This window comes from Cyprinodon variegatus, unplaced genomic scaffold (assembly GCF_000732505.1).
Source record: "Cyprinodon variegatus isolate N-32 unplaced genomic scaffold, C_variegatus-1.0 Scaffold494, whole genome shotgun sequence".
In the NCBI taxonomy this organism is placed as follows: domain Eukaryota; kingdom Metazoa; phylum Chordata; class Actinopteri; order Cyprinodontiformes; family Cyprinodontidae; genus Cyprinodon; species Cyprinodon variegatus.
Genome location: NW_015150947.1, coordinates 315453 through 330712, shown reverse-complemented (window position 1 = coordinate 330712; position 15260 = coordinate 315453). Strand labels below are relative to the sequence as shown.

At 38.1% G+C, this 15260-nt stretch overlaps 1 protein-coding gene across 1 annotated transcript in view; it reads right to left on the bottom strand.

Annotated features, from left to right (window-relative positions):
• Positions 1-288: 288 nt before the first annotated feature.
• Positions 289-15260, bottom strand: part of sgms2 (sphingomyelin synthase 2) — a 16417-nt gene continuing 1445 nt past the window's right edge. The window contains exons 2-6 of the mRNA XM_015390351.1: positions 6884-7369; positions 4600-4717; positions 2271-2424; positions 1845-2011; positions 289-1309 (exon numbers count right to left, since the gene is read on the bottom strand). Coding sequence (XP_015245837.1) covers positions 1124-1309; positions 1845-2011; positions 2271-2424; positions 4600-4717; positions 6884-7332 — 1074 coding nt within the window. The 5' untranslated portion in view covers positions 7333-7369 and the 3' untranslated portion in view covers positions 289-1123. The remainder of the gene's footprint in view (positions 1310-1844; positions 2012-2270; positions 2425-4599; positions 4718-6883; positions 7370-15260) is intronic.

The window sequence follows — 15260 nt, the reverse complement described above, 5'->3', positions numbered from 1 at the left end:
GCAGAAAAAGGTCTAGAGAATCAACAGGCACATAAAAAGCAATCCAAGTGTGCAGAGAAGGACCATGTGGCAAGGGGTCTAGTGTGACTGAATCTGCACACATTAAACATTTAAACTGCAAGTGAATAGTAGTTCACATGCATGTGTTTTATATAAACTATTAATAACAGTACATATTACGCATCTGCACTTAATCTGACTGTATTTAAAGCACACAATGAGGGAATAGGCTCATCTTAAATATTTTTTTATCTTAAATGTGAACCGATTGATGAGAAAAACCCAGCACACATTTAAAGCTGTTTGCTTTTATTTCAATACAATATTGAGGCTATAGTTTAGGTACTCGGGCCGCTCAAAGGAATACAAAACAAATGATATCAAAGCACATAAAAATAGACTGAGAGACAGATCATGGCAGCTTTGATGTATCTACACGTTAACACTCTAAGGCACCTCGTGGCTTAAATACACCGATAGTTCAAATACTTAGCATGGATGACACAGATCAAGTACAGCAACAGATCAGACACAGATGTCGTTCTCAAAAACAGACATTTTTTCAGCACTTCATGTTATAAATAAATCACAGAGATTTTCTTTTTTCCCTCGAGCTACGGTTAATTGTTTCCACCAATACGGCTGTAGGAGCTATTTCTCTATATTGTTATACTTTTAAATTTTCCTATTGGATGACTTTAGTCACTATTTATTGTCTAATTCTAGTTAGTTAGAATAAACTTGCTTAGTTTAAATTCTTATCTTGCTAAAGATATGGATATTTGGGGTTTAAAGGTAGATCAACATGCAAGTGGGTGGTCATGTAGTTTTCTTCCTGTCTGTCAGCGGTAAGCAGCCAGTCAGGATGGCAGTCATTCAGACAGTCAGGCTGACATGGAGCAACCAGAACAGGAGAGGAAACAAGTAATCCTGCCACATGTTGTTTACCTGCCAACCTGGAGTAAAACCACGTAAACCACAATCCCACGTGCATCAACCCACTATCTATTGTAAGTCACTATTTTTCTGGTTAGGTTTTTCATAGACAAATGCCTACAACGCCTTTTTGGTTTGTGCCAAAGAGGATTAAGGAGCTGCTTGACTGCCGCCTCGGCAGGTCCGGTCACTCTTCTCGTGAGCTCTGCACCATGGAGTAGGTCTTGCAGGGGTTCTTGAGGCAGGTAGAAGCGAAGGTAATGGGCCAGCTGTAGGAGCACGGCACCGACGTTTGGACGTTCCTCTCAAAGAAGTTAAATATGGGGTTCCACCAGGTGTTGGTGAGGTAGTTGTTGGGCGAGCACTTCAGAGTCTGTCAAAGCCAAATAAAACCAAAACACGTTTAATACACATATTAACCCTCAAGGTAATAAAGTAGCTACGCTCAGTCAAACAGAAACTGAAAATAATGGAAGCTAAGCAACAAATTAGGTCGAACATAATAGTAATAAACACCAGGATGTAAAAAAATTACTCATTCTAATTAAATATAATTAATTAAGGTGTTATTTCTCAAGCTTTTCACTTTCAAACGCTCCACTCTGATGTCATTTAATAAGTGTCTATCACTTATTATCCATTCGATATTTTATTCATACAGAAAATAGAAAGAAAACACAATTCTATACTCCCTTTATGGCTGAGAAATGTAAATAGCTTATTTTTAGAACCATTATAACAGCGTGTTGTTTTCACTGTGACCACTAGAAGGAGCTAATGAACCTTAGAATACTGTTGCAGGTGAAGGAGCAGCATTGGTCTAAAAAAAAGTAAATAATACAACAGTTGGCAACCATTTATTAACCCCAAAGGGTTTAAAATGTGTATTTCTGTTCAGATTTTCGTACCTGTAAGTTGGCCATGGTGTGGTACCACCAGAAGAGACGAGAAGTGATGAAGTAGGCCACGACTACATCCACAGTGTAGTGCTCATGTGCCACCAGGATGCAGAGCACCCCTGCAGCACTCAACAACCAGCACATGAGGTGGTACCACCAGAAGGACTTTGGAGAGTCTTCAGAGGAGGGAAAGAAAGAGAGAAAAACATCTTCAACTTTTCCAGATATTACTGCAAAGGTTACTTTAACCAACCCAGAGGGTTCGATGCTGTGAATAATTAATAATCAAAATAAATATACATCAATCTTGCAGGTTGCATAACAACATTAAAAGCAATGGGTGATCAGAAAGGAAGTGCACAATGCAATTCATTCATTATTAACTGGAAACATCTCATAAATTATTCTGAGAGCAACCCTGCTTTAAGTACTCACACTCTTTGATGAAAAGGTAAGTGAGGGTGAGCATCACAGTGTGTCCGCTGTAGAGGAAGTCTCCGCACAGCAGGTGGGAGTTGGTTATGGAGAGGCCGGCTCCTGAGATGAGCTGCAGAACACGTTGGATCTTGGCCTGCGTGTCTCCCTGAAGCTGGATAGGAGAGAGGTTCAAAAATGGGGGAATTAGCACCTGATTAGCAGAATCAGTAAGATTTACTGCTACTGTCAAATTGCTTCAGCAGAAAACCTTGCTAAAGCATCTTCAAGCCATGCCATGGGGGCATGGGATCAGAGATTGCATGAATGATTGAATACTGAATTTGACTTTAAAAATCTAATACCAAGAACAGCCAGGAGATGGCAAAACTGCATCTACTGTATATCTAGCAGACATGGGCAATATGGAGTCAACAAGTCATCTCCATGTCATGTATTTGTTCTACCCAGCCACTTGAAGCAGGTGAGTCCAATCTTCACCGTGAATTAACCTGTGCAGATTAGACTCACCTGGTTAATTGGCTGGGTAGATTAAATACATGACATGGAGATGACTTGTTGACTCCACATTGCCCATGTCTGATATCTACCACTTGCATGAACCACATTTCTGTTGATATCCAGTTTTGCTGCTAAGCGTTCCTGGAGCATAGCGTGCAGACGCAAGAGGCTGGTTCCCTTAACTTTCTATTCCAGCTGATAAATGGCTTACCATCTCGCCCTGTCTCCTCCAGCCATGCCTAGCGCCATTTATTTTTGAGACCTTTATCTATGGTCATGACATCTTCCCCGGAGTTCATGAACTGCATTGCAATTCTGTTCCCTCTATCGTCCTTCTCTCCAAACAAGAAGTTTAATTTATTTATTTTTTGACTCTACACGTCTCTCCGTTGAATGGAGACGTAAACGGCACTTTCCGTGTAGAACTTCAACACTGTATCACAAACTATCTGGTGACTTGAGCAAGAAACAAGAGGAGGAGGAACACACTTTCCTAAGACCCGTCCCTGTTCTTCTGATTGGCTAATACTGTTAGTTTCAGAACGCTCCTTTTCTACCATCGGCTGACAAACCCATGGGGGATTTCGATTTTTATTTATTTACCATCAATTTATTTTCATGTTATTTTTTTACATATAGGCAATCGCTACGAGCCGGAAATCCGGCCTCTGGCCGGAAAATACTTTGATCCCTGCAAACAGATTGAAAATTAATTGCTTTTTTGGAACATCTGGCAAAATACTTCCTTAATTTAATGTTTCTTGTTCTGATGGTAACATTCTGAAGAGGGGAAGTGTTAGGTTTATTCAATGATGATTATAAAGTTAATGTGTGTTCATATAAAACAATAAGGAAAGGAGATGCTTCACTCTGTCTTGTGGTTCGGTCAGAGGAGCATTCTGTCTTATGACAATAATTGTCTTGTCAGAAGAATACTCTGTTTTGTAACCCACCCCATGTGTTATGATCTGTTAATAAAAAGGCTCTGCAGGGAGGGGGTCCGGGAGAGAGTTGGAAAGTTGGGTTGCGGCTCTCTTCTCCTGTAGGAGCTGTTGAAAAACTCTTTCCTGTGTGGACTCAGTTCCTCTTTTACAAACCTATATTTTTTAACCTAACAGGAAGGAATAATCAGAACTCTGGCATCTTGTTATTAAAAACTTGTCAGACCTTAACACTGCAGTGGTGATTCTTCAACAAATTTCCCAGGGTGGGGGCAGAGTTTTTAATGGTGGCACAGGACAAAAGAATGAAACAGACAAGAGCGCATAAAGCTTATCATTTGATATATTAGCTGAGATGCAGAACCAAAGCACCATTCCCGGTTCTGGAGACCTCAGATATCGCATCTGAAAACTGAGATCCTGTCCCAATACCACTGAAACTAAAAGTGCGAAACCTTCACTTTTAAATTATTGTTGAAATAAACTATGAAAATCAAAAAAGTAATTCCTTTTCTGTCCTCATACATGGTTTTATCATACATGGTTTCAATGCTTCAGTAACAGGGGCCAGGACCAGTTCTATAGGGGTATTTAGAACTACCCATGAAGACAGCTATTCATTTTTTTAATTTACACATCCTTGTGTTTTACTGATTTAAATTAATAAAAAAAAACTATTAACCAGTCACTTTTTCAAATCCTTCTAGTTTGCCCAGAAGTTCTTGATCATCTCCAACAGCATTAACCATGTTCTCTGACAGTATACAAACTTCCAGAAGATGTATATTAAGCTCCAACTTCCAATCCTCCTAGAGCAGCAAAACCCAGAGCGCTTTCCGTCTCCTTCCCATTGATCCCAGGAGGTAGATTTTCTGGTTTCCACTCACCTTTGGAGCACAGTTCATGTGCATGCCAGGAACAGGCAGGGTGGTGACGTACATGGTCACACAGCGATACAGATACAGGGTGCCGATGAGGAAGAAGAACCGTCTGCATGCTATGGACCTGCAACAAGAAACACCCAGCTGACTATGGAGTGATGCAGCGTCACTGAAAGAAGTGACGATCATTTGGTTGAATTTAAATATTGTGTTTTCCAACACTAAAAATGAGCATTTCTGATTTAAAACCATTGATTTCATTTAACCTAGAGAAAGAAATCACTTATATACAACAATTCTACTGAAACAATAATTTGCCTATAGCTGTAAACATCTAATTCATGTCAAAGGTAACAGGTGACCTCATTAGCTGACCATTTTAAAATGGATGTGGCCAGCTTTGAGACATGCTGAGGAGGTTTTCTGTCACAATTATTCAAGTCTACTCCAAGTTTAAAAAAAAAAAACAACAAACAAAATAAGGAAGCAGATTTGTAATAAGGATCTAAATATCAAATGGAGGCATTTCTAAAATTCCTGAGGACTTTAAGGGTTTGAAGCGGGATAAAAATCAATAATAAAGTCTGCCCTGCTGTTTATGACGACTACAGGTTCAACTATCTATACATCATGTGCAATAAATCGTGTCTCTATAGTCAATAACTTGTGATTTATTTAGTCATCGGAAAAAATAAGCTTTTCCAGTCTTTTCAATTTACTGTTTTTTTTGCCTAAATTTAATTAGAGAGATGAGTTTACATCATATCATAACTAGAGCTTAGATAAAAGGATACATTTAGTTGTAAAGAATTAGAATGATTATTTAAGTTGGTTTAAAGTAAAAAAAAAATGTTTGGAGTTAAATTTGTCTGCTATTAATTAGAATTATGTTCACCAAAAAACTTCATGCATGTAAAATAACTAACTGCTGTTATCTGGAAGAAGCAGAGCAGCAAGGCGACATCCTCTGTTTCAATCTCGCAGAATTAGGAATATACCTAAAGTACAAGATTACAAAGAGAGGAATTAGTGAAAAATATATATATGAAGCCAAAAGAATACTTGTGATATTTAGAAAAATAAACAAATAAATCATAGTTGCATGTTGGTGCAATGGTGTGAAACAGTGTTTCTCCTGGAAATGTCAACAAGCTCTAGATGAGCGTTTCCCATATATTTCAGCCTGAGACCCCAAAAGTAACAATGCAGCAGACTGGTGACCCCCTTAAAATACAGATAATCACTTCACTCTATATTCATTTATCTATATGAAGTGAATTAATTATATCAAATTTTAAATAAATGCATTTTTAAAGTCCCATCTAATTAAGTTTATTCATCATTTTAACTATATTTTCAATTCTTTAATGACTCCTTTAGTTGTTCATTTTACAATTTAACTGTATTTTTAATATTTGAATCATGTATAAGTTAAATAAGTAAATGTTATTTTATGGTCAATTTATTTATGACACATAAGTCACATTTAGTCGTTTATTAAATATATTTTTCCATATCCCTTAGAGATTACATTATAGTGATCTTGAGACCCGGGGGTCTGACACCCCCAATTTGGAAACCTCTGCTTTAAAAAAGGAAAGTTGTCAAAGTTTGAAGAAGTTTGAGGACCATCATATATTACTGGACAATCTAAATGTAATATCAAGATAGTTTTTGCAGGTTTTCACTGTTTTTAAATATTATCTATCTTTTTTGGTGGTTTGGTGGTTGGAAGGCCTTGTTGCCATCACCCTAATCTTTCGCTCACCCCACTTATTTTCAGATATTCCCTTCATTCAGAGGAAACATTAAACACGAAACCTTTTTGAATTTTATGAGACTTAATGGTCAGAACCTGTCTGAATGTATCTTGCATCACAGCCATTTAAAAGTAGGCATTGAATGATTTCACAGATTAAACATTTCCTCCACAGACAATGTGTGTGGATAGAGCTACTATGACGGGAAGGAGGCCTTTCCAACTTAAAGACTTGCAGCACATCATGAGAAATAAAGCATCAAAATATCAGTAAAAAATTCTAGAAAAGTTGGTAAATGATTTTAAGAAAAGATTGACTTCTGAAATGCCAACAAAATGGTTACATTTTAACATCATTTTATGTTAGAATGAATCCTTTGAGAAGTCTGTATAATTTTGGACTGAAACAAAATTCTTTATATAGTTTATTAATTTTTACTAAAGGGGTATGAATAATCTTATTTCTCAGTATCTGTATTTTTCTAAATAAGAACAGCTTTCTACCCTTTAGGTAGCAGATGAGGTTCTCACTTGTATTTAAAGAAGAAGAGCTGGATCAACCAAATGGCCACCAGCACCATCCCATTGATTTCTGTCACTGTAAAAGCCCATTTGACTCTGTCGATGTAGTCGAAGAACTTATCAGGAAGAGGAGGGCTGCTCTCTTTGGGAGGGACACGCTCGTGCACGACTGTGATGACGACTGTGGTCAAAACCAAGTTAAAAACTGCATAAAAGAACGCAATAATTGTTTTCCACCACTCCGTGGGAAGACGGTTGACTTTGGACTCCGGCACAGAGATCTTCACGTAGTCGTTATGGCGAGGGATGCCTTTCCGAAAACTCCTCTTCGCTTCCTCTCCAGCAGAGGCATGGACAGGGCAGGTTTTGTTTGTGCCAGAAACTGAACCATTTTCCATTCCTGAGTTGAGATTTTGAGTGGAAGATTCTTCAGCATTCCCAAGCGCTGGTGATGCCATGGATGCTTGCTATGTCCACCCAGAGTAGAGTATTCAGCTGCAGAGACACAGGGAGAGACAAGAGGATTAAATTATGGGGTGTGAGGGGTTTTGCGTCCATTTGTTTCTTCAAGGCTGGATTAGTGTAATTCTTTATAATCAGGAAGTCTACAAAACTTAGTTAAAATGGCCTTCACGCTGAAGTCAGAGTTCTGAGGAAAATAAAAGAAAATTCTTGTTCCCTTCTACAATGCAGGTTCTTAGAGTTTCTAAAAGTAGAATAAGAGGCAGATCTTTTAGTTATCAGGCTCCTCTCCTGTGGAACCAACTACCAGGTTTAGTCTGTGAGGCAGACACCCTGTCTACTTTTAAGACTAGGCCTAAAACATTTCTTTTTTGATAAAATGTATTGTTTTCGGTTGTGTCGATTTTCTTGAGGTCTGTCTATAGTTATGCTGCTATAGGCTTAGGCTGCTGGAGGACATAAGGAACACTTTATCTTCCTCTGCTACGATATTCTACTACTCTCCAATTTTGCGTTATTTGGACTAATTTTACTTTTTTCTCGCTGTGTGTAGCTGTATCTGCTCTCTTATAATCTTACTTGCTTGGGGCTCATCTGGTCCCCTACGCATGTTTCTTTCCTAGATGAAACCACTGAAGAAGCTACTATTGCCATTAACTTTTTTCTTTTCACTCACATAGAAAGTACTCTTGATCAGTGCTTCTTTGATCCATTAGTGTGTCTGCTCTGTCTTCTGAGACGAGGATTCATTCATTTCACTGGTTCTGCTGAACGTTTTTTTCCCCGCTAAACTGAAATTTCCCCTCTGTTGTTGCTATACGAATGGTGGGTGTGACAGATTGCTGCAAAGATAATGGTACAATGTAAAAGCTTGTAGCTTCATGCTCATCCTCAATAAGCTAATTCTGCAAGTCAGTGACTGGAGACTAGATAGAAAATCTTCCCACCAACTATAATGTATATAATCAACTAAATCTATCTAGTCATAATACTACCTATATAATACCATGACCCGAAACGGTGAATCTTGATTTGCATTTTAATATATTTTAGCAGGTTAATCATAATTGTTTTTATAAAATCGCAAAAATGTCCAATTTGCAATGAGAAACTATATTAGTGTGTTTGGAAGTGAACTAGTCTTCATATGTTTCTATGAAATAATTAAACTTCCCTTTTCTTTTATAAATTATTGTCATTGAAGCAGTTTTGATTCTGGTTGCTTTATGACGCCTTAGATGCCACCCAAACAAGCTGCTGTTTTGACTCACACAAGTCTCCAAATGCCTTTAGAGAGAAGCTGAACGTGAGCAACTAAAACGTTTTAAGGTAATGACATGAGAGTGCACTCTAGTGTTGAGGATTTCTATTGTTTCACATCTAAAGGGGCTTTCATGCCTTTAAAAGCCTCTGTAATGGTTTGAGGAGCATTGTTTTCAGCACTGAAATGCATCAAAATAAATCTCCTCTGGGATAGTCCCAGGATGGCCTTGTTACATGCAGGAAAAAGGTAAAATAAAACCATGAAGGGCCGGGTCCTAGAGAGTCCCTGGACATATCAGTTAACCCATAATCAGTTCTTTGGAAAATATATCAGTGGAAAAAAATAGGCAGTGGCGCCAATTCAGGCCGTGTTATGTAAGTAACAAGAAGATTCAAAACATTTTGCTCTATAGCAATATATGTGAATGAAAGTAATTGAAATATGGATTAGCAGAAATATCAAACCTATGTTAAAGCCTTATATTTAAATAAAATCAAACAAAAAGCAATCAGTGACATAAATGATACTATATCAATGTCGATTCAACCATCATCTAAATGTTGATCTGAACGTACATTTGTGTTGACTTTATATTGAATCAAAGTGAAGGAATCAATGTTGATTCATGTTCTGTAAGGGTTTGGTTGAGGTTTTGAGGTCCCAGAGGCAGAAGTGCGTTTTTGTAGTTTTAATGGAGTTCTCAAAAGGTAAAGACGGGGAAAGACGAAATACCAGCACCGAGGAACTGCAGAGGGAGAGTATATATAGGAGACAGAACAAAGACAGGACTAATGAGCTGATTGGGAGCAGGTGTGAACAGAGGATTCTAGAAGGAGCTAGGGAAAAGGCGACCAACACAAGAGGGCAGCAGAGGGTAAGCAGGAATAACCTAAGAACTCACATATATCCAGAAAACACAACAAAATAGGAATTAGACCAATAAAACTAGAAAACAAAGAAAAAGATGGACCAAAGTGAAACGGAACACTCAAAAGAAAACTTAACAGAACCAAGATCCTGACATGTTCATTGGATATTAAATATTAACAGCCCAATGCAGCCCATTAGAAAAGCTTCACTTTTCACTGATGCGTTTCTCTTAATAGGTGATATCTTTACAGGTTTATTCATTTACTTCTAGGGTTAAACAAACATTACTGCTGGCCGACATTAGGGGTATTATGCTGTTCCAGTTAAAACCGGGATGTTGACTGATGGTTGATAAACCACCAGTTGGAGACCTTAACCAAAAATCCACCTTTTTGACCATAATTCAATATTAAATTAAGTTTTTTTAGTAATTTGGCAGGATATTTTAGGATGGCTCACTCATACTGGGGTTTGACTTATGCTTAAAAATAAAACACTCATTGCTCTAAACTTTCTTACTGGGGGTTCTAAGAAACATTCAGGGTTTTTTCCTTTTAGAATAATCCAGTCGGACACCAACCTAAATATCAGTGCCTGGTAACATTTTCTCAACATGTTGCATCACATAAATATCAGATAGGAGGATGTTTTTTGTTAGTCCCACTCTGTTGTAGAATTTATAAATACGGGCCAATACGTTTTCTCTTTACAATCATCCCACTGAGTGAATATTTCATATTTATTTATCATTTCAGTTGAGACAGCCATTGTTGGCAGCCATAAAAAAAAAATGTAGGAAATGTAACTTTGTTTAGCATAACTTTCCAATACAATTTGGTTAAATTAAAAAGTTGAACATCAGACTAGGTAACAGGTAAACTTGCTCCAAATTATAACAGAACAGCTTTTAACTGCATTTAACACATCAATAGATTTCAAAATGAAAGGCTTTTTTTTAGACAGTTTTACCAAAAACAAAAAAAAAGTCCAAGTGATCATTTCTGTTTATAACTTTTTAAGACAATATAGTACCCCTGTGGCAAAGCTAAAACAACAAATGTTTTTGTTTGGTTTGTTATTAAACTAAAATAATAAGGTAGCACCAATAAGTTAGACCAATAAATATGGATATGGGTAGCTTTGAGTGTGTGGAAAAATATTAATAAAATCATTATGTGTGAACATGAAAAGCAAATTGAAATAGTATTTCAGTAAATAGTATTTTTCTGTTGGAAAAAATATAGAAAAGAAAAAATATAGAAAGAAAAACATCACTTTTTCAAATTTGTATGACACAACCAGAACATCGTCATTTCTTTCTATGTTACTATTTGTCAAGCGTCCTTTTAACGGTAGCTGTTAGTCTAAGAGCCTAAATTTGAACTTTTATTGTGTTTGTTGAACTTTACAGGCTTTGTCTGCAATTAAGGTTTGGTTTTAATGTTTTACTGTTGACCTATAAAGCAAGTAATGGACAGACTCCTTTAATCTGCCAAACCTCAGACAACCCTATAAACTTGAGGCTTCTGCAGATATACAAACTGAACTACCTATCAAACCATTGTCTAATAGGCTGTAAGAAAAAATCTTTTTAAATCTGTGAATCTTATTGCAGTTTGAAAAAATATTTCTTTGTCATATCATGTTTTATTGCTTTACTTGGATATATTTTACTGTAGGTATGTAGGCTTTCCTGCAACGTCTAGTGTTTTTATCTGTGTAATAATTTCGTACAAATTCGTTGTTTATTTTTATGTTTGTTAGAATTATTTGTTTATTGTTTTTTTATTATTCTGTTTTTGATTTATGCTTTATGAAAAGTGGGTCTTCAGTGTGATTTCTCATTATATGGACATTGAGTGGGATGGTAACACATCTCTGGAGCAAAAAAAGTCCTCTCTGGTTTACAGACTCCCATATTGTTTCACCAGAACCTCTGCGGGGATGGGTGGTGTTGGAAAACTGTGCGAAAAAAAAGAAAATCCCACATGGAAACTGGCTGTTGTAATGTAAAAGCTGGCCGGCTGAGCATGTCCAGGCTATTTCTGGAGTCCACCGGTTGTTTTCAGGGCTGTGTTTTACTCTCTGGGAGAACCACGGTTCTTCTTTTTCCCTACTCTATATTTAGTCTTGGTAATAACATGGTGCTCTTGCCGGCCACTAATTTTCATGTTTGCATCGTTGCATCTCTCATCGTCAAAGAGAGTACTAGAAATAAGTTAGGCAAGAGGAGGCCCTGCCCTGTATAAACCAGACACTTCAAGCCATCCATCTTTAGACACATATGTTTATATTTTAGTCTGAACAATCTTATTTAGGCCAAAATAATTATGTTCAAGGCTCAGATCAGATTACCAATGAAGAACACTCATACATATACAAGTGTACTCATTGATTTTACATTAATTCATTTGTATGTTTATAGCGAAGGGAAGGAGACTAGAAGCAATTCAGAAAAGAGATGGGTGGATGGATCAGCAGAAATTACCAGCACCAACAACAGGAAGTGGGAAATCAAACAGCTTGGCTGAGTGAGAATAGAGGCATTAATAACAGCAGCACAGTTACTGGCCCTAATCGCAAGAGCAGTGGCGTCTGGGTTTTAGCTCATTCAGAAGCAGAGGTGAACCAAAGGTGCAAAGAAGAAAAGGTGAAACACACCGGAGCTTTGAGCCACATTTCACCCTTTCTTCTCTTTTCCATCTTTCCTCCCGTTGCTGCTCGCAGAACCCTTTCCTCTTCCAGCATCTCTGCCACTATCTGTAAATTAGACGGCCGTCTCAGGGCAATGAGGCTCCAGTTCTAATATGGGCATGCAGAGTGAAGATGTAAGGCAGATGGAAGACCAATTCGATGTCTAATTTCCATTTTACGGTCCGACTGGGATAATAGTGTAAACGTCTTAATGACGATGGAGATACATGCTGCCCTATTATTGTCCTCATTTTGTTTTATAGAGGCCAGGGCAGTAGAAAAAACATGGAATTGTGAAAAAATACATTCAATTCATGAGATAAGAAAATACTTTTGTTATTCTGCTTTCCTATATAAATATAAAATGATAATAATAATGTTATTTTTAATGCACATGTATGTATGTATGTATGTATGCATGTATGTATGTAACCATTTAATGCTTTACATATAAGAAAAATCTCAAAGTGCTACAGTTAAAAAGCAGGTAAAAGCAAAAAATTAAAAACTAAACATCATTATAAAGTACATATGAATAAATAAGTCTGTGGCATAATTATAAAAGGTTAACTGTCGTAAGATCTGCTAAAAAGAAATCCCATCAACAAGATTAAAAGTCGAAGCCAAAATGATTCATCCTCCTCAAAGAGCTGGAATTACATCTTTATTTAACTAAGATGTTTCCTGTCATAATGAAATGACAAAGAATATCTCTCAAAAGGAGTAGTCTTAAAAATTAAAAAGCTCCTTTTATATTGTATTGTTGTGGTGGGCGGGGTTACAGCACTGGTGGCTCCTTTTTTGTGGGTATGAGAGAGGGGGAGAGACATGCGGCAAAGGACCACAGGCCAGATTGGAACTAGTGTTGCACCGATATTGATACCAGTATCGGTTGGGGCCCCGATCCAGCACTAAAATGGTGGTATCTTTAACGGCAAGCATCAACAAATAGGGCACCGATACTATTTTGAGAGCCAAAAGTTTATTCAACTATTGTCACCCATTCCAGGTAGTCATTAACAAGTTCTGCTGGATTCACTTTATACTAGTCTTTCTCCTGCTTCACAAAGGTAGAGAGGAGCTTGAAAAAGCCAAGATGGCAATTATTTTACATCCAATTAGTATGCAGTTCTTCATATATACACACACATTAATTTCAAACAAATGGTATCTGTATCGGCCAATACTGCACAGCCAGGTATCGGTATTGGAGCCAACAATTGGCATTGACGCAACACTAATTGGAACCCAGGTCAGCCACGTCAAGGACTAAAGGCTGATTTATTCTCAGAAACTAGGTCGTCTGCGTGAGTGCAAATGTGCCTCCCCCCCTTCCGCAGAGATTCTGGTGCACCTCTCCAAAATTGTAGGTTACCGCAGACAGGAGGCCTCTGATTTGTCAAATCTATATCCGCTGTACTCTATGCTTATTTCCTGTTTGGTACCTTACCGGCTTTTTTTGTTTGTATGACCACCATTGTGGAAAACGACTCATGAACATGGACCAGCTAGAGGAGCGTGGGGTGCGAGAACGCTGGGACCCTTTTCTCACGTGGATCCCCGCTCTTTTTTGCCCTCATTTCCCTCCGTTGTCGCACAAACTTGCCCCCACTTCCTCACCTCCTCAGCCGTATCTAGACCCACAGCTAGTTCATGATTGTCCCTCTTGCATTGTGGCATGGGATAACATAGTGCACAAGCTCTGCAACAAGCTCACTGCGACACATTGGTGCGGAAGTATAACCAGCCCTTAAGGCCTCCATACTTGGGTCGTGCTCGCTAACCACTGTGCCACTGAAGCACGCCCGATTTCTGCACACTTCTATCTGATCTTTGGAAAGCCTTTACGATACAACAATAAACAGGCAGAATACAGTAATCCTGTGTGCATTTATCTAATTAAAACTAAATATTCTGTTAAGTGTGGTTTTGTCCTGCTTTGATGGCGAAAGCAGAGGCGTGGTGCTCGGGGTTGGATTCTTTCATCACCCAGGCTGAAATAACTGAGGTGGTCGAAAAACTCCTCAGGGTTGGACGAGGTCCGCACTGAGTACCTTAGAGCTGTGGATGTTTTCAGGCTGTGTTGACTGACACAGTGACGCTGGATTGGCAGCCTGGTGGTTCCACTGGAGGGGAACTGGAGGGTACTTTCCAACCGAGATTTCTTCTCTGCATTTACCCAAAGCTTGAGTAGGTTCATAATCACCTGGTGACATTGTGTTGTACAGCTGTGTGTCGTCTGCATAGATTTGGTAACTTAATGTTGTTGTTCAGGAGGGCATGTAAAAATTGAATAGAAGGGGCCTAAAATGGACCCTTGGGGGACGCCACATCTTATTTTTTGTGGTCTCTGATGAAAGGTTACCTTCTGACATAAAAGTCCTTTTTCTTCAAGAGGGATTTAAACCAGTCCACTGCTCTATCAGAAAGACAGATCCAGTTTTTAAGGCACTCTAATAAATTGGGGTTGTCATTAGTGTTAAATGCTGCACTAATAATACCTGGACTGTGGTTCTGCAACAGCAGGCATTTTTACAGATGTCATTGAACATTTTGACGAGGACAGACTCTGTACTGTGGTGAACAGAAGCCTGACTGAAAGACCTTGAAGAAAAGGATTAAAAGAAAAACTAAACGGATAAGTTTACGAGACCCCCCGTTCCCCCAACCCAAATGTTATTAAGGTGTCCCGTAAAACTCCCGCTTACAAATATGATGCATTCTAGAAACATTTTGAAATAAATAAATAGTTTAATTTTGTTTTTTAACAATGTGTAAGTTTAATTACAAATATTTTTCTGGTGCCCTGTAAGAGTTTCTTTTTCTTAACCCCTGAACGTTTAAACATTCTTTAACCACAAGCTTTGTTGAATGTTTTGGGGATTTTACATGACAATCTAAACACAAAGCAGTTCAGAGTGAGGAAGTAGAAGGAAAATAAAGCATGCTTTTGGAAGGATAGTAAATAAAAACATGAAAGGGTTGTATTCAATCTCCCTGATTCAGTACTTTTTAGAACCAAATTTTGCTAAAATTACAGCTGCTGGAGGGCGATGTCTTTTGTACGATTTTCTGAAACATCTCATGATCAGTCGA